We start from the raw sequence: 22,722 nt of genomic DNA on the forward strand, positions 1-22,722 counted from the left end.
GCCATCCACAGTATAGTCACTTGAATTGTGTACATCCTTTGTTTAGTTCAACATGAGTGTCAAGGCCTATAAAGTGCAGATACCTATTTAAGCAGTAACTTGGGTGACTGTCAGCTTTCGAGCTGCTTCTGTACACACAGGCTCAGCCAGTTTGAACTGTCATACTCTCTTTGTCTGTTAGAGGACTGTATCTTGAGCAATGTCCCATTCATTTGGCAAGCTAGCGCAGAGTAGAGTTTTACACAGTTTCTGGTTATTTCACTGTGAAAAATCATCTTCATTTACCTGTAGTTTAACTGAACATCTCTTACAGCAAAAGCAGTATCTTTATGAAATGTTTTTAAGTGTAAACAAGCAAATGCCAGTTCTTATTTGAAAATGCAGCTCCCTTGTTCTGCGTTTGGCATAAGCCAGACTGCAGAGGAAGAAAGGGGAGATGCTTCCTTCTTGCGGATTCAGGTGTTTGTGCTGGCAGGCACAGCAGAGCAGAAGTACGTGAAGAACAGGAAGCCTTTTCCAGAACTGCCTGGGCTGCTTGTCCCCTGAAGAAGGGGTGATGATTCTCATTGATACGGTCAGCCAAAGGCACCTTTTGCTTTTCCTCCTACAGATTTCAAGAGCAGAGCGCTTCAACATTCTCAAGATTCCTGAAGTCTCTGAGCACCCATAACATATGGTGTCCTCTTGAACACTACTGTTATGTTTCAGATCAAAACCGACAATTTCCTATAACGCCTGAGCCTTCCTTGTACATTTGCAAGACAGAGCATGGCTTTTATGTCTCTCCAGGCCCTGCCTCGTTTGGCAGGCAAAATAAGCAGTGCTCTCTATCCCTGCCTCTCTGCTATCACTATTCAGATTTTGCAGGAAAAGGTATTTTTTACTTTTTTTTGGGCCACTACAGCAGACAAGTTTATTGAGGTAGATGAAGGAAAATGTGGAATAGAGTGGAAAAACCTTTTGACCTTGGCACCCTAAACAGTGCTTTAGAGTAATCCACGAGTTCAGGTACTCTTCATGGTAGTATTTATTTTGGTTCTCCCAGTGATACCTCCTCTTCATTCTGTTAGAATTTGAGAAGTGATTCACACTGTGTGTGTGCTCTGCCATCAGTCTGTCTGTGCAGATTGGTGAATACGTTGCCTTGTACTGGGGAGGAAATGAGAGGTATATCCATGCTCTGTTTCACATCTAGCACATCGCTCGTGATTCTGCAACTTGTGTCCCATGCCTTGGGCAGTTCTTCCAGCAGGTTTCTGGTGTCCAGCTGCTCTCTGTTCCCCTGGGTCCTGTCCTTTACCTTCCTCACTCAAGGTGAAATCCTGCACACAGTCTTATGGTGGTGCTTCTGATGTATTTCAGAACTCTAGTCTTCATTCCAACAGTCCTCACAAAGTATCTTTTCTTCCTTCCCCACTCAAAAGCAGGACAAAAATGGGGAGAGATGGAAAACACAGATCCAGAACATTTAAGAGCAATGCACCAAAGACAGGCAGAAGGTTATAATTCATAGTACTGAAGTGCAACATCTTACAAAGCAATTTTTAGCTCTTATGGTGGAAGCATGCAAGAGTTTAGCCCAAACAGAGGTGCCTGTTTGTTGTCTGCAGGGGCAGACAGGGCATGGCCATGTGGCAGTGCAGTCCCCTAGGAGGCCGTGCGGGCATTAACACCTACTCTGTGGTGTTTCAGGAAAGGAAGTTCTGTCACAGTGCGGTGATCTTCCTGTTTCCTTATAAAGAGCGATGTGCACTAGAGCTCATCACACATTTTAACTGTGCAGCTTGGGAACACAGGTTCATTTTCCCTCTAGCTTCTGGCCTTTATCAACAAAACCAAGGAACAGAAGTTATTTAAAACTACACTTAACAAAAGCCTGTGTTGGGCATTTGTAGTTGATGTTCAAATAAGCACACAGAAATATAAGGTTCGTAAGATAGAATGAATTTTCTGTCATCTTCCTTGCAGAATAGTAAAAGGAAAGCCAGATACCGCTTTGATTTTTCTAGTAGTTTCTTTTTCAGTGTGTAATACCTCTACATTCCCCGGGCCTGCTTTGGACTTTAAAAAATCATTTTTGTATTTTCCTGCAAGGCAGTTTCCTATCATCTCTGTACTAACATGCGCTCTTATCTTGTAAATTCTTTAAGAACTTAACTGTAAGCCAGTGAAATGTTAATGTACCCCGAGTGAATTATATATGTAAATAATTGCACAATGTTAATTTTAATGATTGCTCTTTCTCTCTCTCTATTTTCTCTCTAATCTGCTCTAGATCAAAACCAGGCTCTTCGCCTGTGTCTGGGCAGCACTGCTGTTGGGGCCCAGTATGGGGCTATATCGGCTCTCAGCATCAACAATGACTGTTCGAGGCTCCTGTGTGGCTTTGCAAAAGGACAGGTAATTCCCATAGGATGAGAAGATGGTCTAGTTCTCAGTCCTTCTGCAGACTGTTACTGAGAGACTGTCCAGAGGTGACACCCAGTATGTAGCTGTTCGTTAGTTTTTGAGCTGAGAAGTATGTGTGGCTCCATCTGCCCAGAGCACTTCTGGCCAGCTGACTCCTGCATCTAGTGAGCTAAATCAGACAGACTGTTTGGGGTAAGGATTCTGTGGAGGAAATGGGTAATGCAGAATATAGTGACCATGTGGAAATACAGATTTGATCCATGCAGAGCAGTGGACAGTTTTAAATGATACTCAGATAAAATATTTTGGAGCAACAGTCCTGAAGCATCTGTCTGTGAAGCTTTGATAGAAGTTTTATGTAACCATATAAAATAGCATTTCCAATAAAAAGTTTGATTCAAACTGTAATCTCAGTTCTTCTTGGTTAAATATTCCTCAGTTATGCAGTAAGTAGTTTGGACTTCCTGTTCCCTAGCTGAGAAATTGCCTGAATTTAATACCCAAGTGCAAGCCAAGTCGTATACTCCTGCCTGACCTTTCATGCTGAGCAAATGCAGGAGGAGTGACAAGGTTCACGGTAGCTGTGGAGATGCTTGAGTTTTCCTAACGATATTCAGCTGCTCACCGATTCTGTGAGAAAGGTGTTGAACCACTTTGAACAATGTTGTGGTAGCAAAGTTATCTTACCTTCTTAAATTGTGTTATCAGGCAGATAGCTGCGGGGTGAGTGAGTTCAGGCAGGCAGTGAGAGCCTGCCAAAAGGACATGATTCAAAGTTGTGAAGATTACTTTTGTTTACAGTATTAGAGTTTAAGCAGATAAGTAAACTGCTTGTAAAAACGGGGCAGGAACAGATTTCAGATAATTTTTCTTTGATGTGAAGGCCCTACTAACCCAGGGTGGTATTGGGAATATAGAAATTTATTGATGTACTAACACACAAAGTGAGGGAGAGAACCCTTTGGCAGTGAGCCTGTACTGAGAACAATCTGCTTACAGATCACAATGTGGGATCTGGCCAGTGGGAAGCTGCTACGGTCAATAACAGATGCCCACCCACCAGGAACAGCCATTTTGCACATCAAGGTAACAAACACTGAACTTTGTGGTACATCAAGATAATAAACCTTGCACATCAAGGTAACAAACACATATAATCTTTGTATACTACTTTTTTTCTCCCTTAGAACACACTTGTGTTCAATCAGATGTGCTAACTTTCCTTGTGTAGTACTTTTAGATTTACAGATGAGAGCAGCTGCTAGGACCTGTACGGTGTTAGTAAGAGGTGAGAAAAATGAGCAGAAATTCTATTTAAAAAAGAATCTGAGTATTTTGAGAGCTGAAATAGTAGTATCAGCTGTGAGTTTAACTGTAACAAACAGTGGGTTTTGTGTGTTAACTCCTCTCTCATGTCAGAATCTAAGAAGAATTAGTTGCTAGAACACATTTCTCTAAAACTTACAGCGGTTTGATCTGGATACGTGACTTGTCAACTTTAAACTTAGAAGAGTCTGAAGTATAGAAAGTAGCTTTTGTCAGCAGTTTTGCAAATAACTTGTTGGGAATGTTTGGGTTGAAAGAGAAATCATCTGTCGCATCTTGTTCAACGTAGTGTTGTTGTCACACACAGAAGCTCATGCCTGATTTTGTGCGTGGCTTTGTTCAGTGTGGACCTCTCCTAACAGAGCATAATGCTCCTTGATAGTCTGGTCAGAGCAGTGACTTTGGTGAATCACCCAAACTCTTCTTTCCTGGACCTTGCCTTCACATCCCAGACCCATGCAGCGTCACATGAAAGTAGTGTGGATCTGGTGGGTCACGTTGCTCAGGGATGGGTTCTTGTGTTCTAGTTGGCCTGACTTGGCTAATGAAAAATGTTTTGTGGATGTGGAGGTGCCCCCTTAGTGCTGCATCTTCCGTGCTTCCATCTCTTCCATCGTTGCCCTGTGCATAAAGATGACTGTTCCCCTGTGCCAGGTCCACTGCTCATAGTGGCCCCCGTCTCTAGCTTGTGACCTGATGGTGGTACCAGCATTGAAGAGTACTTGGGCACTGCTATACAGCCCGGATGCTTGTGCTGCAGGATGCTGGGTTGCAGAGTTCTCCAGAAAGGTGCCTCAGCTGTGGCCATGACCTTTCTTACCTTGATTATTTGGTATCATTAGTAGTTCAGGATGTTGTTAGTTTCAGTCCGTTTGTGACTGCAGCCCACTCACCAGCTCTGGCACCAACTTTTGGGCTTGAGGCTGTGAGCAGCGTAGCGGTAGCACAGGTTTTGGTATGCTGTAGTTTGGAGCTGCGATAGAAGGTGATTGGACTTTGATAACAAAAGCTAGCAGTAGGGTTCGCTGGAGGGGTGGAGGTGAAACAAAAACCCTTGCTTTTCTTATATGTCGTAAAAAAGGCAGTAGTTGTCTCTGTGTGTTAAAAGGTGTCTTTCAGGTAGGTACAATGCTTGTACTTGCTGTTAATAATGCCATAAGATAAATTTTTCATAGTTTATTTTAGTGCCATTTTTAATCTAATTATCTGCTCAGTTTACAGATGACCCGACGCTTGCAATTTGCAATGACAGCGGAGGCTCCGTATTTGAACTGTCATTTAAGTAAGACAATAACTCTACCTATAGAAAGTACAAGAAACTAATGCAAGGTCATAGTTCCTAAAACCTAAACAAAAAAAACACCCAAAAAGATTGGCACGAATAAAGCTGTATGACCATTCAAGGTGTAATTTAGGGCAGCAGTGTAATTTCACAGCTGAAGCAAGCTGCTGTCTGGCAGTGTAACAGTCAATAGCCCAAGTTATTAAGGTATGTATGTATTGTGCAGGGTCTTGACATTCCTTGCGGGCTCTTGGTAGTTGTCAGGAAGGTGCTGCATGAGAACTGCCCTGCAGTAACTGCTCATTTTCTTCATGGCTTCTTCAAGACGGGGAGGGACAAGGAGGAAGGATTGACGGTCTAGGGAGTCCCATCACATCCAGGAATTTCCAAAACTTTACTGTTAAATAAGATCTTAAGGAATTCTCCGTATCTGAGCATCTGTATGGAACTGCTTCTAGTGGCACACTGAAAGTGATCCCTGGAGCTCTGTGAGGACTTTTTAAAAACAGTATTTATGAAGGATCACTCTTGAGATTTCATGGGATCTCTTTGGGCTGATGTCTTTGTGATAGCTGTCCACCAAACTGATTTCTCTTCTTTGCAGGAGGGTTATGGGAGTGAGAACGTGTGAATCTCGATGTCTCTTCAGTGGCTCAAAGGGGGAAGTTTGCTGTATTGAACCATTACATGCAAAAGTTGAGCTGAGAGACCATCCTATCACCCAGTATTCACTGTTGGCCATGGCCTCTCTAACAAAGGTAACTTGCTGCTTGCAGAAGGCTTTGTGTGAGAAATCCCAAAGGAGAAGTTTTCTGGTATACTTAAACGTTTTACTCTGGCTTTTTTTTCTTGAAGATACTGGTTATTGGCCTGAAACCATCTCTCAAAGTGTGGATGACCTTTCCTTATGGTCGTGTGAGTAATGAAGCCAAACAGTTGCTTTTTGAATGATGGCTGCAAACAGTTCCTAGATGAAGGGGGTGGATCAGGACCAGGTGTTTGATATTGTTATCAGTACACAGTAAACTCTGTCTTGTGAAATACAAGTGATAATGTGTTGGTCTGTGTGCAGATTGTGGGCAGAGAGGAGGTGAAAAGGCTGTTTTCAGCTGTACCTGTGTGAAGATGCTGAATTTCTCCAATAAGTAGGAAGAGAGGGACGTAGGAGACCCTCAGCTTCTTGTCTTCCCTGCTGCAGCCTGGACACACCTACAGATGGAACTTTGACCTGATAAATGCTATAGTCACCTTGCACTGGGGCCATTGGTTTACATAAGGGCCATGCAATAGGACCCCTATCTGCAGAGACAGAAACAAGGTGGAATTAGAGCACTAAATAGTCTTCTAAACTCTTGGTTACTTCACTAGACTCTGACGTAATTCCTCTTGGAAAAGCAGCTGGGGGAAGACCTGGGATATTTTAGATTGGGAGAATGGAGATGAGGTGGCTAGCAGTCTGCAGCTTGTCGTAGTTCATCAATCCATGTGAGACTGGATCTACATTAAGCAGCTGGGATACAGTTTTTTTTTTGTCTGACTGTCCACTTTGAAAAGAGACACAAGTTGCCCCTAAACAACAACTAAACAGCAACACTAAACTGTATTGCTGGAGCAAAATGCACAAGCTACCGCTCATCTGCCAGCAGACCAGGAAATTGCTTTGCAGCCTGGGTGGGTCCATGGCAAAGTCAGTGAGTAGCAGCTGATGAACAGCATGTGTCCTGGAACTCAGGCTCTGCCTTGTGTACCTTAAATACTGGCTATGCTTTTTGTCTAACAGATGGACCCTTCTAGTGTCCCTCTTCTGGCATGGCACTTTGTGGCTGTACAGAACTCTGTGAACCCCATGCTTGCATTTTGTCGAGGAGACGTCGTTCATTTTCTTCTGGTAAGTCTTGGATGTTTTATGATGCTTTTCAGATAGTCTCGTCTTAGACATTCAATGGACTGAGCCTCTGTCTCAGTGGAAGTGTGATGTCTGTGCATGCCAGGGATGTCTGCAGCTTGCAGCTAGCTTGGGAAGACAAACCTGTTAGTCAGTGCTCTTCAGCAGGCAGTGGTGCCTTTCCCTGAGAATCTGGAGACATGAACTTTCTGTGTTCCAGAAGTGTAGATTGGCAGCTTATCTCATTTCTGCTGGAGGTAGAAGAATGTGGATTGTTTTGGGGGAGATGACATGAATTTGATGTATTTTGTGTTTTGCTTTAAAACATGAGCCTGGAAAAAACTTGTATAAACCACTAAGAGACAACAGCTTTCAGGTCCTGTTGGCATGTGACTTTAGAGCATGCCGCTCATCCTGTTTAGATCTGCAGAAGTTACACATGCAGATATGATTGTCTGAAGATGGTTTTGTGTCTCATTTCAGTATGAGAGCAGTGCCCGGGCTTCAGAAAATCTGGCTTTTTGGCTTTGGAGTGCTAAGTTTATTTCCTGGCTCTGCTATCAGAGTTTTGCTCAAACACCCAGATGTTGTGTTTTGCTCAAACACCCAGACATTGTATTGTCTGCATTGAATCCTCTTTCTCTTCTATCTTCTCTCTTGGTAAGCTTGGGGAGAAAGAAAAATGTATATTTAAGCCTGTCTTGCTGGATATGTCTGTTCACGCAGTAGCACGAGCTTCTGCACAGATACCCAGATCTGGCCAGTGGTGCTGCTCTGCTTATAGGCTGCTAAACAGCAGCCATGTTACCTGAATTCAGGTCTCTCTTTCAAATGTCAGAATGTAAAAGCCCCCGATTTTTCTTTGCAGAATGGTTTTTTCATGATGGTGAATTAAAGGCAGTTTCAAATGAGCATTCTGTAGTTCTGACTTTCATGAGCAGTAAGTGCAGTAGTTCCTGCATGGGATGAGAGAGAACCTTTGACTGGGAGTTGTCATGCAACATCTCCCTTCAATTCAGTGTTCCAGGGGGGCTGAGCCCCTCGAGAGTCAGTGAATGAGAATCGGTCCTTTTTCATGCTCTCTGTACCCCTTTTAGAAACTGAATTTCCTTACATAGTACCAGAGGTGGGGTAAGGAGAAACAATTCCTTGAACATATGTAGTGCCAGCTTGTTTATGACCTACGACTCTTGTAGAACAAATAAATGATTTAAAATTGATCCAGCAGAGGACATATATTTTTACTGCCCTCTGCTCAGAGCCTTCTGTTTTCTCACCTACATGAGTGTTTTTGAGATTGAGACATCAGGCTCCATTTGAGAAACGCATGTGCTGCTGCTGTGGCATGCTCAGCGTGCTTCTCTGAGGGGAGCTCCAGCCTCCTGGAGTCAGCATGATGCCCTCTGGGAACAGAGAGATTGAGCTGAAGAAAGTCTTTGAGTCAGTCTTGTCTGGTTTCTTTTAGGTAAAGAGAGATGAATCTGGTGCAATACATGTCACTAAGCAGAGGCAGCTTCATCTACACTATGACCTCATCAACTTTACTGTAAGTCTCAATACTCTAGAACGGTTAATATTTTTTTTGCACTAGTTTTCTTGTAAATGTATTTCAATAGCCCTTAGTTCTATAGTTCTGTTCTTATAGTTCTTAGTTCTGTTGGCTTTACAAATGTAGCATAAGAAGTGGCTGTGTTTATGTGGGACTAGCTAACTGAAAATGTCCTTAAACTTGGGTCTCAGTGGAAAAAAGCGTAAGTAGTAACTAAAACATAATAAATTAGTAGCACAGAGACGACAATATTGCTCTTTCTTGGGAAGGAGGGGAGAAGCAGCCTTGTTGAGGAAATGTTTTGAAGAGCCAGAGAGAATCTGGCAAGGAAGATTTTTGTTCTATATTCTCACTAAAAAGAATGAAAACTTCGGTGTAACTGGGTCAGTAAAATTGTAGTGTTTCCATATATGAGTGTTTGCTAAAGCACTGTGATTGTTTGATGCTTTCAACAAAAAAAAAGTTCAACTCTCAAACACGTTTACAAAGTACAGTGAGTAAAACATGAAAGGCCAAAATACCAAATGGACATTCCCATCAGCTGGAATTTGAAGTTTATTAACAAATATGGTTGGCTGACTAAAAAAAAAAAAAGTAAAAGCAGTGGAAAAAAGACCTTTTCATTTGCAGGGTTTTGAGCATAAAAGTAGAAGTCACAGAATATAAATGACAGACTTTGAGTTAAACTTATATGTACTGTTTTGCTTTTTAATGCCTTCTGATGCAATATTTGCCTTCTAAGGATTCGGAGAACAGGTGTTGTAGTAGTCTTGGGTTTGAGACCTTTGGACAGAAACACAGAACATAACTAGTGCACCAAGAGGACAAGGACTCTGGTGGATTGCCATTTGCACGTGGTTTGTGTGAAGAAGGTTCCTTGTAATTTTTCTCAGTGTTAAAGCTGATACTCCAGAAGGAACCTCCCTATCTTTACTTTTGGAGTTCTGTGTGGGTGCTGTTGTGAAGGGACCATGCATAGTAACGAAGCTACTGGCCATCCTAGAACTTCCGGTATTGATACTCAGGGATGTGGCCAGAGTTTGTTGAGGTGGCCTCCAATTGTGTATGCGTTGCTGAAATCTGTGATTTGTGATTTTTTTTCAGTGGATAAACTCACGGACAGCAGTGCTGCTGGATAGCGTGGAGAAGCTGCATGTTATAGATCGACAGACACAGGAGGAGCTGGAGACCATAGAGATCTCAGAAGTTCAGCTAGTCTACAACAGCAGCCACTTCAAATCGCTGGCTACGGGAGGCAACGTCAGCGAAGCTCTGGTAGGCACAAATGACCTGCTTGTGTTAGCTAACTGTTTCAGATCTGCCCTAAGTGGAAGCCTGGAACTTTGGAGAAAAGCTTTCTTGAACCATCTCAGAAACCATCCATGGTGTTGATGTGGCCAACTAACCTATAGCTCACGTTTCCTTTTGTGTATTGATGTTTTTAGGAGCTGCTCGTAACTTACCAAGCTTTGGAATGCTCAGTACAGGAAAAAAGCTAATGGAAGGCCCTTGCCTACACTCTTGGCAAACTGTTTCCAAAATAGAGAAGTTGTCCAGGGGTTCTGAAATTCCAGAGCTGGACAATATGGTTGCTGTTCAATTCTGCTATAGACCTGTGAGATTTGCTGTCCCAAACAACTAGCAGAAGGCTCATATGTGTCTGTAGTATGGATCTGCAATTTCAAGCCTACTTCATCATGTCTCATCTCCAGAGTCCCAAGGAGAATTGTCTTCGATGCAGGATGACAGGATTGTATAAAAAAGACTTCTCTGTCAGTCATGGTTCCCTTTGAGCACCAAAGAACAGAGTGCTGCCTCCAGTCTGAATGGCCAGATCTGTGAGGAGTGTCTGCAGTCCTTAAACCTACACAGCTGCTTCACAGTGGCTAGCGTGGCTGTCATTCTTCCTGCTGCAGGTGCATCCTGAGCAAGTCAGAAGGTGGAGTCTAGTCCAAGTTAGCTTGTGTACTGCCTGCCCCATGATCTGGAATTGCCAGGCACAGCCTCACAGACCATAGCTAGAGATTGGCTCTCAGGTGGTATACGAGTTCTCCTTACTAGGATATATCATTATGCAGAGCCTTTCACTCAATGCCAGAAACTTTGCAGTGTCCTGAGAGGACTGCCGGTGGTTGCCATCAAAGCCAGACACATGTATGTGGCTTGAAAAACTGATGGGCCCGCATAAGTGCTGCCTGTTAAAATGCTGTTGTGAGCGCAGATAAGACCCCTACTTAATTCACATCCTGTAAGTGGCAGATGAGATCCAGAGTCTATAATGGTATTTTTGAAGTATTGAAGCTATGAAATAAGTGGTTTCTTTCCCTGTATTTTAGTAGGAAGGTAGGAATTATAAGACAACCTATTCCAGAGCAATTGAGTCAATGACAGCTTCCGATGGGAAGCTTTTTCTTTTCACGGCTCAGTGGATCAGAAATACACCTTTTCCTGTGTTAGTTCTGCACACACTCTGGAAGGCAAATCTTACATGAGGCTGCTGTTCCCACAGAGTGTCTCTACCTTCCGTAGAGATGTTCGGGTTTCAGAGATCCCTGGGAGTGTGGATGAAGACTGTGAGACCCCATTCTTTTACTACAGCATCTAAAGAAAGGTGCAGGGAGTATCTGCTGCTTCAGCCTTAGGTTCTGTGCTGAGCAGGTTGAAATGTTATTGCTGCAGTCCCTGGAATGGACACAGTTTTCAGCAGTGAGCACAGGTCCGGGAAGTTTCCCTACCTGACCAGACTGACGAACATCTCTAGTCTGTGCAGCTGTGCAGCAGGTGGGAAGCCAGCACTGCCCATGCACTGTGGTAAAATCTCTAATTTTGATGTGATCCTTCATTCCTCACATTGTCAGTGTGCCCACACGCAGCCTTTTGAATACAAGTTACAGGCATTCGAACTCCCGTTGTAGCAACTGTGTCTCCACCCATGTCTCCTACACATAAGCTCATGAGGAAGATTTGTGAGGAAGCGGATGGCAAGGAAAGAGCCCTCATAACTTTTTTTTTTTTTGCATCTGAGGATGAACACAGAGCACTGCTTGTGGGTTCTTAAGACTGTCGTGTTTTCTGGGCAGCCAGAGCTCAGTAGCACTTTAAGCTGCACTCACAAGCAGGAAGGGGAGTGACAGCAGAGCTTTTTATTTTATTTCTGCCCAGCAATCTCTGTTCTCTCCCAATGCTCAGTTTGATTTTTGAGTTACTTTTCTAAAGTTCATATGTCTCTTGGGAAATTTTACGAAAACATGAAGCAGTCTTACGTATGTGTAATTTCTCTGCCTGTAGGCACTGGTTGGAGAGAAAGCTTGTTACCAATCCATCAGCAGCTGTGGTGGCCAGATCTTTTACCTTGGAACTAAGGTAAATGTGGGGAGTTTTTAGTAAAAATACAGAGCATTCGCTGTTGATGGGTAGCTCGTCTTCTGGAGACAGACAATTTTTTGTTCTGTGGAGATGGGAATCAGGGATGGATTCTTCATGCATTTACATCATGAAATTAAAGAAATGGGCAATAATTTGGTCTTAGCTAAGGTATCGTCTAAGTAAGACGTTATCATAGTTTCACAGTATCCTGGTTCATGTTACTTCAGGGTAGACATTACTGACATCTCCTCTGTCCTAATCTTCAATTTCTCTGTCCAAATGTGCTGGAAAATAAAACAGCAGGGAAAACTAGACTCTTACTGCATGGACTGGTAAAAGGAATATCCTGTTAACTTTTCCTGTCCTGCAGTGCAGGCTGCCTATGAACAGGCGAAGAGAGGTGGCCTATAGGATGGCATGTGGAAGTAGAGGAAAAAGGGAGGGATAGTATCTTGGAGCAGATGGGTTGTAAGAGCATGTAAAGTTGGTTTTCTATTAAGTATAAACATCCAATTTATTCCTGCCATGCAAAGCTTGGGAGTTGCTCTATTTAGCTTCAGCTGTATCAGCATGCTCTGGCGATACCACAGGCTGCACAAGCAACTGTAAGTAAATAACTTTTTTTTTTTTCTTTTCTAGTCTGTTCACGTAATGACATTGAGAAGCTGGAGAGAGGTATGTTGAGAGGAGAACCGTACAGCTTAGAAGGTTCAAATTGCTTAAATATAACTTAGGAGGAGGGAGGGAGGGAGCGTGCGTTTGTGAGGCATGTTCTGAGCACCATGCTCAGGATCCCTGATTGCTACCCATGACCAGAGCCATAGGTACACTGCTTTCCATGGTGGGACGCCGTGGGACTCCTGCTTGCCTAAACATGCAGCCTGAATGGCGACCTTGTTCTCCCAAGCAGGATGTAATGCCTTGCCATGTTTCAGCAGTGTATCGCTTTGGAGGACTGTGTAAGCATAAGCTTTCTGTCTGCCAGCTAAGCGTATGGGAGTGGAAAGGAGTCTGGTTCACTGTATTTTGTCTCCAGCTGCTGCAGGACCTACATCGTAAAGTCCATCTAAGACTACCTAGAAAGTTCATTGGATTTTAGATCCTTGTTTCTGTTGGTAGAAGGTTTTTCTGGCACATCGTTTCTCTGACAGCTAAAACCTTATCCACACTATCCCTGGTTCCACACAAAAGTTCTTAGTGATCTATTTAAGTCTATTTGTTCCCATGTTGTTCTTTTCAGTTCAGTTAAACAGCAGTTTTTCCTTTCTGGATCATCTCTTCACAGTATGTTTATTCAGTGTATGCACGTTCTCTCTCAGACTTTGTTTTGCAAGGCTAAGCATCACTCTCTTGAAAGGTTGCTTTCCCATTCCTTCATTTTTTCGCAGTCGCTGTTCTCTGCAGCTCCTTTGTGCTCCTTTTCTTGAACATCGGTAAACACTTTGGCACATATTACTCTGGGTAGGGTCTCTTAGAAGTGTCAGGCACAATGTCAGGTGTTCTTCACTGCTTCTACTAGATATGTCATTCCTCATGCACCCTTGGGTCTCATTTTGCTGTTCCATTGGTTAAATGATGTCAGTGTCTTGTGGCACTATGGGGATTCACCGGTACCCTGCAGCCAGGCTCTGATTTCTGCTCTAAGTTGCATATACCATTGGATCGCATCATACTTCTATTACCCAGCTTTAGAGGCAATCCTGCTGTGTCTGCCTTTCTGGTCTGCTGTCTCACATCGCATGTTGACAGCTGGTCATCAGCAAACTTCATTAGTAATTCAGCTTATGCCAAGCTAGTTGACCAAATAGTTATGTAGAAGGGGGCTTCAAGGTTGATTCTCAATAGTAATAGTAAATAAAACAATAAATAGTAAATTTCCTTCCAATTTCACATTTCTCCTTTAAGCAGTGACCTTCACCATTTTTCCTCTTACCTGCTTTATGGCTCTTGTACACACTCATGATTACAAGCTCCTCCATGTGATAATGTGTCAGGATCTTTAATAAAATTTGAACAGTTCAGCCCTATTGAACTTATATGGGTGCTGCTTTTAGTTACCAAGATGACTGCTCTGCCAGCTTTCCCTCCAGCCATTCACGACCAACTTTCGTTTAGTAAACTGTTAATAAAAAGTCTTGTTTTGACTCATGATTTTGTGTACCGGTTTTCCTGGAATTCAGAAGTCGATTACAACTTCACGCCCTGAGCCAACCTTGTACTAAACTACTGTACGATTTCTGTGGTGCTCCAGGCCTCTGTTGTAGGGGACTTACTCAGGAGCTGTAATTGAGTATGTGGGGGATTCGGGTGTGAAACTGAGAGCTAGTTCCTGCTGCAGTGCAGAATGCCGGTCTGAAACTCAGAATCTCTCCTCTCTCATTTCGAACTAACGTACCAAGACTAGTGGTGCTTGACTTTGTTAATAATTACTTAAAGCAGAAAATACTTCTACTCTACTTCAATCCTTGTTGACTGTGAGCTCGGGAGAAATAAAGGGTAGGATGACTACCCTCATATGCTGAAAAGATAGCAGAGTTTTTTGTTGTGCTGTGATGAGGCAAGGATGGGGACTGGAAATTTATTTTATTCTTGGTGATTGCAGACGCTTGCTCACACTGTGGATCTCTATCCATTAAGCAGCTGATCTAAGATGTAGCCCACAGGGATTTGGGCTGGGACCTGACATTTCTTAGTCTTTTTTAACTGTCCAGCAGCTAATGTACATGTGAGAGAATCTTTGAGATACTGTCCTTTACTGCAGTCTATTGAGAGCTTTTGAAGTTTCCTGTCCTCTTGCTGTCAGGGAACACGACCCACTACTGGGAAACGCTGATCTTAAACAGGAGGGATTCGTCTTTTCTGTAATACTAAGGCCCAATATTACTTGTTATTTTAGAGAGTTGACCACCTTCTGAAACAAGAGCGTCTCACTGATGCCCTGGCTCTAGCTTGGTCTTTTTATGAAGGTAAAGCAAAGGCTGTAGTAGGTAAGTTTCGGGTTGGTGGGTTTTTTCGTGTCGGTTGGGGTTTTTTTTTAGATCAAAACAATTAGGGAACCTATGCATGTACAAAAAGTAGCATTTCAGGGGAAAAAAAAAAGATAATTGAAGAAGAGAAAGTGGAATATACTGCTTTGGGTTTGGCATAAATAACACCTTTATGTGGATTGCTCTGATAGGTTTTTGAGAATCATAGTTTCTTTAGCAGCCTGCTCTTTTCAAATGACAGTCAGATGTGGTGTGTGTTGTGACTCCTATCTGTTGTTACTTTGCCATGAAGGAGGTGGAGCCATATGTTGAATGTGTAGCCTGCTGAAATATTCCTGAAGGTCATGCATGACCTGTAGGTAATTTTCAGTGTGATGTTCCATCAGCTTTGCCAGACAAGTACTTTCATTCAGGTCTCCTCTGACTATACAACTGTCTGAAAGAACTGCTGGGTTTTGGCATTGTGTTTCCTGTGAAGGAGGATGCTTTGTGAGCACTTAGCTCGTTATGATAAACATGTTAATTATGCCAGAAACTGCTGCGTGAACAGTCTGATTTGGACTTGACACACTGACCTTTCAGCAAATACCTTCTGATGGTTTTGACAGATGAGACTCAAGTTCTCAGGAGAAGACCCTCCTGCTGAGAAATTGCTAGTATATGAAGATGCGTCTCGTTTTAATGCATGGATATAATGCGTTTAAGCAGATAGCTTTTCAGTATTCAAGGAATTACTGTCTTTTTGGATTGGCATTTAAGAATTTTTTTTTCCTCTTATGATGCACTTAATTTAGCTTCTTTGCATCAAGGCATCCTCCAGCAATTAGCCTCATGTATACAGTCTTTGACAGCCCTCCGTTAGTTGTTCTGTCAAGGTTAAAGAGCACTCAGATCTGTTTTGGTTGTTCCTGTGCTTAGAACAGTCTTTACATTGGGAAAATAAGCTCTTCAGAAGAAGAGTGGGTAGAAGACAAAAGCGTGTATTTAGATATCCTGACCTCTGCATCTCAAAAGTCGTGGTGTTAACATCTGAACTGTGCGATTTTCATACTTCCACTGGGAGCTTAGATGAGAAAAGCTTCTTCCTTCCCTGCCCTCCCCTCTTCCTTTCTAGGCTTGTCCGGGGACACAAGCAAGCGGAAAGCAGTCATTGCAGACAGGGTGAGTCACTGATCTCTTCCTAACTGGATTTTCATTTATGCTCATGTGATACTGCGTTCTTGGAAGGAATGGCTTCTGTCCTTCAGAATTGAATCCAACTAACTCTAGAATGTGTATGTGTGCCTCTTGCTAAGATTGTGAACAGGATTTTAGAAGATACTTGGGAATATCTTTTGGGTAAAGGTGGGGATAAAATCTGCAGCATTAGCAAATCAAAATGTGACATTATCGTCCAGGCCTTGAGATCTCGGGGACTTCACAGTGGAAGGAACCTTTTTGTTAGGTAACTCCAGAGTTCCTCGACCTTTGGTTGGCAAGTGTCCATCAGTATGTCATTTGCTGACTCTCAGAATAGAAACTTCGCTCCATGTATATGTGGGCATGGAATAAACTCTCCAACTGATCCTGTTCAGTTGTTACAGGAACCTTTTTCTGGGAAGGGTATGTTTAAAATACACAATTATTGCAATAATTATTCAGCTGTACTTTGTTCTGTGTGTTTGTTTTATTTGCGGGTAAATAAGTTTAGCTGTTTAAGGTACTATAACTTAAGCTTTGGGTGAAGGCAAGGCCCAGATGAGCCTTGTGCTTCAGGATGTGTTCATCTGTCTGAAAACCTGCTGGCAGACTGGCTGCCCACTTTCTCAGTCTAAGTTACTGTAGGCATTCAGTATCCCACTGGGCCGCCTCTATGCTATGTCACGCCATTGCCTCTTGGCAGCTTCTTCCCTCTCCTTCCTGCCTGCAGTTGTTTGAACCAAAATGGGACCACAGAGTTTACAGTGTTGCCAACCTCCAAGTCAGTCTATTAAATATCCTACCAAGTAGGGCCTCTAGTGTAGGATTTGAATGAATTTTCTTGTTTATTGTAATTCAGATGGTCGAAATCCTCCTCCATTATGCTGATCGGACTTTGAAGAAATGTCCTGACCAAGGAAAGATCCAGGTTATGGAGCAACATTTTCAGGTATGGTGCTCCAGAGGACTCTTCTGTATACAGCTTTTGAATTTTTTAATTGGACATTGCTGCAAAAATTACATGTCTGTTTTTGAAAAATACTGATGTGGTTCACCTGAAGTCTCATCTCTGTGTGCCCTAATGAAAGCAGGACTCAGTTACAGCTGGGTGGCAGGGCAGAACCTGTACACCCTCTGTCCTCTGCAGAAGTGTGACCAGAGTTGTTCTCTGCGTGAACCAGCAGTTGGGAAAACCTGTAGCTGTGCCAGCTCCCAGCTGGTTCAGATAATTCACTGATTCTGCTCTGTATTGGCCAGCTTTTCTTTTGTGCTCTGCAGGGTGTGCTGTTTGGCAGGAATTTTGCCAGTCCTTACAGCTTTTTTTTTATGTTTCTTCCACAGGATGTGGTGCCTGTCATAGTTGATTACTGTCTCTTACTCCAGCGCATGTAAGTCTGAGGTTTCAAGCCTGTCTCCCGAGTCAGACCATCAACCCATGTAGTCCTGAGTGCTGTCTCCTCTAAACCGTATGATATTATGGGAATTGTGTCACATCATCATCATACCATATATCGCATCACAGTTTAGAGGAATACTTAAAAACTGGTACTGAAGTCCAGGGTACTGAGTACTCAAAGAAAAGCATGTCTTAAATTTTCACTGATGTGTTGAGGAAGAAGAGTTTGCTTCGAACTGTTTCCCCTGCACCATCCCCTTAAAGAAGCCTCCTTGGTAGATTTTCCTGTCATCATCGTTTCCTCTCTGTGAGCAAGTTTTTTGCTGCAACATCCATAGCCAATTTATTTTGTGTAGCTGCCTGTAACTTGCATCAGTATAGGAGCAGAATGCTCCGTTTGGCTCCTGAGTTCAAAAGATGCAGAGAAAAATGGAGTTTAATTTGGAGCCCTCAAAAAGTAGATACATAAGGAGATTTTAGTAAGATTTTTGATAACTAAACACCCTTTCCTCCTAGGGATCTATTATTTAACCAGATATATGATAAGATGAGTGAGAATTCTGTAGCTAAAGGCATCTTTCTGGAGTGCTTGGAGCCATATATTTTAAGCGATAAGCTGATGGGAATCACAGCTCAAGTGATGAAAGACTTGCTGCTTCACTTCCAAGACAAGAACAGGTTGGAAAATTTGGAAGCTTGCATTGTACATATGGATATCACCAGCTTAGACATACAGCAGGTGAGCTGTTGTACTGTATTCAGAGTTCTTCTGAATAAATGACAACATCCCCTAGTTGCTGTTGCAAATTTCTCGTGCTTTTAAGCACAGCGTAGCATGTGGAAAACAAGGTGTCAGCGTTCAATAGACAAGACTTAGGTCGTCCAAACCATTCGTGCCTTTTGGCTGCTAATTTGTAACACAACTTAGCCCTGTGTCCCTGCTATCAAATTCAGTGAATGTGGGAATTATTTAGGGTGGCTGATGTGTCCATTCTGTAACACACACGCTCCTATGTTTCCCCACTTTGTGTCCTGACATAGGTTAATTCAGCAGCAGCTGAATGTGTTGGACACTGCTAGTCTGTCAGGGTTAGTCTCGTATTCACACTCAGTCTTTCCTGTTTTGAGTACCTTACCTAGCATTGAAGGCTGCAGGGGCACAAAAAACTGGAGCTGTGTTTGTCAGTTTGGTGCCTGCCAGCCTGCTCTGCTCAGGTGCTTGCTCTTGCATGATAAAGTTAGTGGAGCAAGGAGGTGTTCGTGCTGGGCAGTCCAGTTTTCATTGCCCACAGCATGACTTTCTACTCCAAGCAGGGAACTGCCTGGGAACTTGACAAAATCATTCAGCCAGAAGACAAACTAGTGCAATCAAGGGTTTTGAAGAAATGGGGTTTGGTGGTTTTGGGGGGGGTTTGGTGGTTTCTTGGGTGGGGTTTTTTTTTATTATTCCTTAACCTCATGTAGGTTATGAATGTTAGAATCTAGGCATGTTTCCATGTTTGCTGCATGAGCAATAAGCTGGATACTCCCTCTGGGGGTTTGGAGGCCTTGCACAGACTAGTTCTGCAAGTGGAAATTCTCATTCTGCTTTAAATTATACTGTCAGATGATGCAAAATGCAAGGACAGAGGTTGTATTTGAGAGATGGGGGAATAATAAAACTGTGAGCTGAGAGCAGCTGTATATCTACGTTGTGCTTTGTTTGCCTTGCAGGTAGTTCTTCTGTGCTGGGAAAACCATCTCTATGATGCCATGATCTATGTCTACAACAGTGGGATGAATGACTTCATTAGTCCCATGGAGGTAGGAAAGATGCTCAGTGCAGTGAGTTGTTACTTGTGTGTTCAGCATATAGTCTTCCTGAGAAACAGCATTTCAAACCCAATGCAATATCTCCTCTTTCAGTGTGTGTATTTTCTTGTTCTTTTTAATTTCAAGGGGAAAATTATGTATGTTATATGCAGCTTATTTAACTAGGTGCAGTAGAGGAGAACAGTAATTTGTAATTACTGTGCTTTAAAGCATGGTTTTCCCTGCTGAGGTAGCAATGCTCTGCAAAGTTAGAGCAGGAAATTTAGTTGTGTTAATAAAAGAAATAGAAAACAAAAATGGCAGAAGAGAATTACATGATGACTTAAGGAGTTTGCATTGCAAAACCAGCAGCTTTGGTGGTGGTGGTGAGCCTGGCCTATGCGGCGTGACAAGCTGTGAAAGCATCAACGTTCTGCACAATGGGATAAATGGAGGTGTAGGCATGAGAGGTTCCGTGAGCACCTCATGCTCTTTTTCCTTCACGCTGTTCTTCCTCTTCTGAGATGAGTATATTAATAGGTATTGCGATGGAAACAAAGGGTGAACTTACCTGTGTACAGAGTTCAGGAAAAAGGCTAGAAACAGTCTGTGAATTGAGGCAGGCTTTGGTCGCAGCACCTGGGCGTGATCTATCAACAATAAGCACAGGACTCAACGTAATGCTGTAGCTGAAGGCCCTTCTGATGGTACTGCTGGTACTCCTGAACACGTGGCTGATACACCCACTGCTCTTGAAGCCTATAGCTGTGACCTCAAGACGTTTCAATCCTGCTTGTATTTTCTCAGTAGTACCAGAATAAAGAGCTGGGTCTGTTTGAGTGTGAAAATCTTAAACTGCCCAATTTTTAGCAGTTATCTCCTTTGGCTTTTCTCAGGAAGGAGACTCTTTAAGTATTCATGATTTTAAAATACTTCTGAAAACCCAGCACCAGCTATATGAGTACAAATAAATGCTTTCTAGAGCTAAGTATTTAGACAAGTCTTCATTCTACATACCCAAACTAAAGGCTCTCTGTGACCCTGCTCGGTAGCCTGAAGGGTTGCATGAACATCAGAAGATTCAGTAACAGGAATTGGGGCTGGACAAGTATGTTCTGACTGTTGCTTCTGGGTCTGCCGATCCTTGCTTTTTGTAGTGTGGCCTGTGCTCAGTGTAGGATCTGACTGAATGGGGGCTGTTTTTTCGTATGTCATGACAGCAGCTGGGAGAAGCATCCTTTGCCACATCTTGATGTCCTCTGTGCCTTTTAACTGTAAGATGCAGTGACAAAGCAGAGGAATGGGAAAGATGCCCCATTGATCTCTGCTTCAAAACCACTCGCATTCTTTGCTCTGAGCTATTCCACTGCTTGAGCACTACCTTCTTTCTTGTTACAGAAGCTCTTCAGAGTCATTGCTCCTCCTCTGAATGCTGGAAAGTCTCTCACAGGTACAGAATTCTTTCCCTTTAAGGGCTTCTAGTTTCTGTGTTTGATGTTTTGAATATCTCTAGTCACTTCCAACAGAGGGGTGCGAAAAGGCAATACCCAATATAAGTGTCTTGGAGAACATAAAAGCGTTCTAGTACTATTTAATGTGAGTAAAGCTGCTCAGTTTACTGTGTGTAAAATACTGCCTGCATGTCAGATGAGATGTTCTGCTAACAGCTGGGAAAAGAAACTGCATCTCTTTATGTTGTCTTGTGAAGAAAAGGTGACAAATAATTTTTGTTTCGTAGATGAGCAGGTGGTAATGGGCAACAAGCTGCTTGTATACATAAGGTAAGGTCCTTTAGAAAAGTGTGTGAGGTGTTGCCTAGTGGTGGCACCAGATTTGTAAGTCACTATAGTTGCATAATCTTACAGCGTGTTTCAAGGTCTGAGAGATTGTGTAAATAGCTACGGCTACTTTGTACGGCTGACTTAAAGTTACCGTAGCTTCTTGTTACGCATCATGTGAGTGGATTGGTAGGATAGAGTTGCAGCTGTAGAGCTCAAGTTACTGCTGATAGGCCAACACTGTCAACTATCTTTAGAATTTGGTTAAAGTTCTTGGTCCTGTGTGTGTGTGACCCGGGCTCCTTGAACCAGGACTCCGAAGCCTGGAAAGCTGAATTTTAGCCCTTTCTTTAGCCCTGCCTTTTGGAATCGCTGTGCTCAGTTCCTGCGCACTGCGTTGCTTGTCATTTGCAGGAGGACATTCTGAGATTGCACAATAGCGATTGATTAGTGAATTCCTCTTTCTGGGATCCATTCAAGAACATGAACACTGGATTCTGCATTAGTCCTGCTTCCTAAAATGCAAGAGTAAAGATTTTTGTGAGAGATTGAGTTTCCCTGTTACTTTTCTGCCGTGGAATGGTATCCCTTGGATGCAAACTCATGCAGTGCATTGGTTTACTGTGTATTAACAGCAATGCTAGCTGCAGCGCTTGCTGTCATGATTTAGAAAGTAGATTTGTTTGGTTTGATTTAGGAGTATCCTAACTCAAAAAATAAACTGTTCTCTAATAACCTATTTAATATTAGGACACATTCAAAATGCCTTTCCCTTCCTTTCCTACAGCTGCTGCTTGGCAGGCCGTGCATATCCATTGGGTGATATTCCTGAAGATCTGGTGCCTTTGGTTAAAAATCAGGTGAGCAACCTTTTTGGAAGGGAACTTTCCCATTTGAGGTTTTTAGAAGAAGCTGTATATGACTTGTTTCATACATTTCTGATAGAAAACTATTATCCTGCTGGTAGCTGTATCCTTGAGATATGAGTATATACCACTGTAAATACCAAATAAATTTTTAAAGGATGAAATCAAACAGTTGTTGCAATCTGTACATTTAAACTTACTGGTTTTTTTTCAACTGTAGATTGGAGTGTGCGAACATAGAGTTCCTAGTGGCACTAATTTTGATTGGTTTTTTTTGTTATTCTTTACCACAAAGTTACTAGACATGTAGCTGACTCTTCTTTCTAAACTTGACTATGGGAGGATCTTCCCTGTTTCCAAATGCACATTACACAGGTTTGACAGGAGTAGAAAATGAGAGAACACCGAAGTACAATAACTAAACATTCCTTCCTGTGTTTGGCTGTTGCTGAATCTTCCGTTTGTGTTGGAATTTTCCTGCCTCAGATATTACCTCTCTGGCCTCCGTGCAGCCAAGTATGAAATTCAGCACAGTCATTTTCCACAACAAAGGTCCCATTAGGTGCGCTTCTGTCAGTCTTTGCCCTGTATTCTGTCACCATATCTTCAGCTCTGAGATTTATCCTGCCTCAGGTATTCAGGACACACATACTTCTGTCCTCTAGGTGCAATCCCATTTGCGGGGTGAATATGTCTGCCCTACTCTTTAAATCCAGATCACATATCCACATATACTTAATAAATGGGTGGCTGAGCTGAAGTGTGCCGTGACTGCTGAGTTAGGTAGTACTAGGTGGAAGTGTCTCTATTGAGTAGCTTTTGGTTGCAGGTTTTTCTGAGGCATTTGATTTTATGGTTGTAATTATATTAGTGTGTGTTCATGCTAATCTCTGCTCATCAAGTCATCT

The 22,722-nt window shown here is 42.7% G+C and overlaps 1 protein-coding gene across 1 annotated transcript in view; it reads left to right on the forward strand.

Annotated features, from left to right (window-relative positions):
* VPS8 (vacuolar protein sorting 8 homolog (S. cerevisiae)) overlaps positions 1–22,722 on the forward strand; it is a gene marked incomplete at its 5' end in the record, with an annotated part of 80,860 nt that overhangs the window by 12,398 nt on the left and 45,740 nt on the right. The window contains 19 exons of the mRNA XM_010138986.1: positions 2,276–2,400; positions 3,409–3,495; positions 4,950–5,017; positions 5,622–5,775; positions 5,873–5,932; positions 6,798–6,905; positions 8,368–8,448; positions 9,556–9,726; positions 11,740–11,814; positions 12,457–12,492; positions 14,714–14,804; positions 15,919–15,965; positions 16,843–16,932; positions 17,325–17,371; positions 17,896–18,118; positions 19,093–19,182; positions 20,569–20,620; positions 20,909–20,951; positions 21,736–21,808. Coding sequence (XP_010137288.1) covers positions 2,276–2,400; positions 3,409–3,495; positions 4,950–5,017; positions 5,622–5,775; positions 5,873–5,932; positions 6,798–6,905; positions 8,368–8,448; positions 9,556–9,726; positions 11,740–11,814; positions 12,457–12,492; positions 14,714–14,804; positions 15,919–15,965; positions 16,843–16,932; positions 17,325–17,371; positions 17,896–18,118; positions 19,093–19,182; positions 20,569–20,620; positions 20,909–20,951; positions 21,736–21,808 — 1,721 coding nt within the window. The remainder of the gene's footprint in view (positions 1–2,275; positions 2,401–3,408; positions 3,496–4,949; positions 5,018–5,621; positions 5,776–5,872; positions 5,933–6,797; positions 6,906–8,367; positions 8,449–9,555; positions 9,727–11,739; positions 11,815–12,456; positions 12,493–14,713; positions 14,805–15,918; positions 15,966–16,842; positions 16,933–17,324; positions 17,372–17,895; positions 18,119–19,092; positions 19,183–20,568; positions 20,621–20,908; positions 20,952–21,735; positions 21,809–22,722) is intronic.

This window comes from Buceros rhinoceros, unplaced genomic scaffold (genome assembly GCF_000710305.1).
Source record: "Buceros rhinoceros silvestris isolate BGI_N320 unplaced genomic scaffold, ASM71030v1 scaffold10430, whole genome shotgun sequence".
Lineage (NCBI taxonomy): Eukaryota > Metazoa > Chordata > Aves > Bucerotiformes > Bucerotidae > Buceros > Buceros rhinoceros.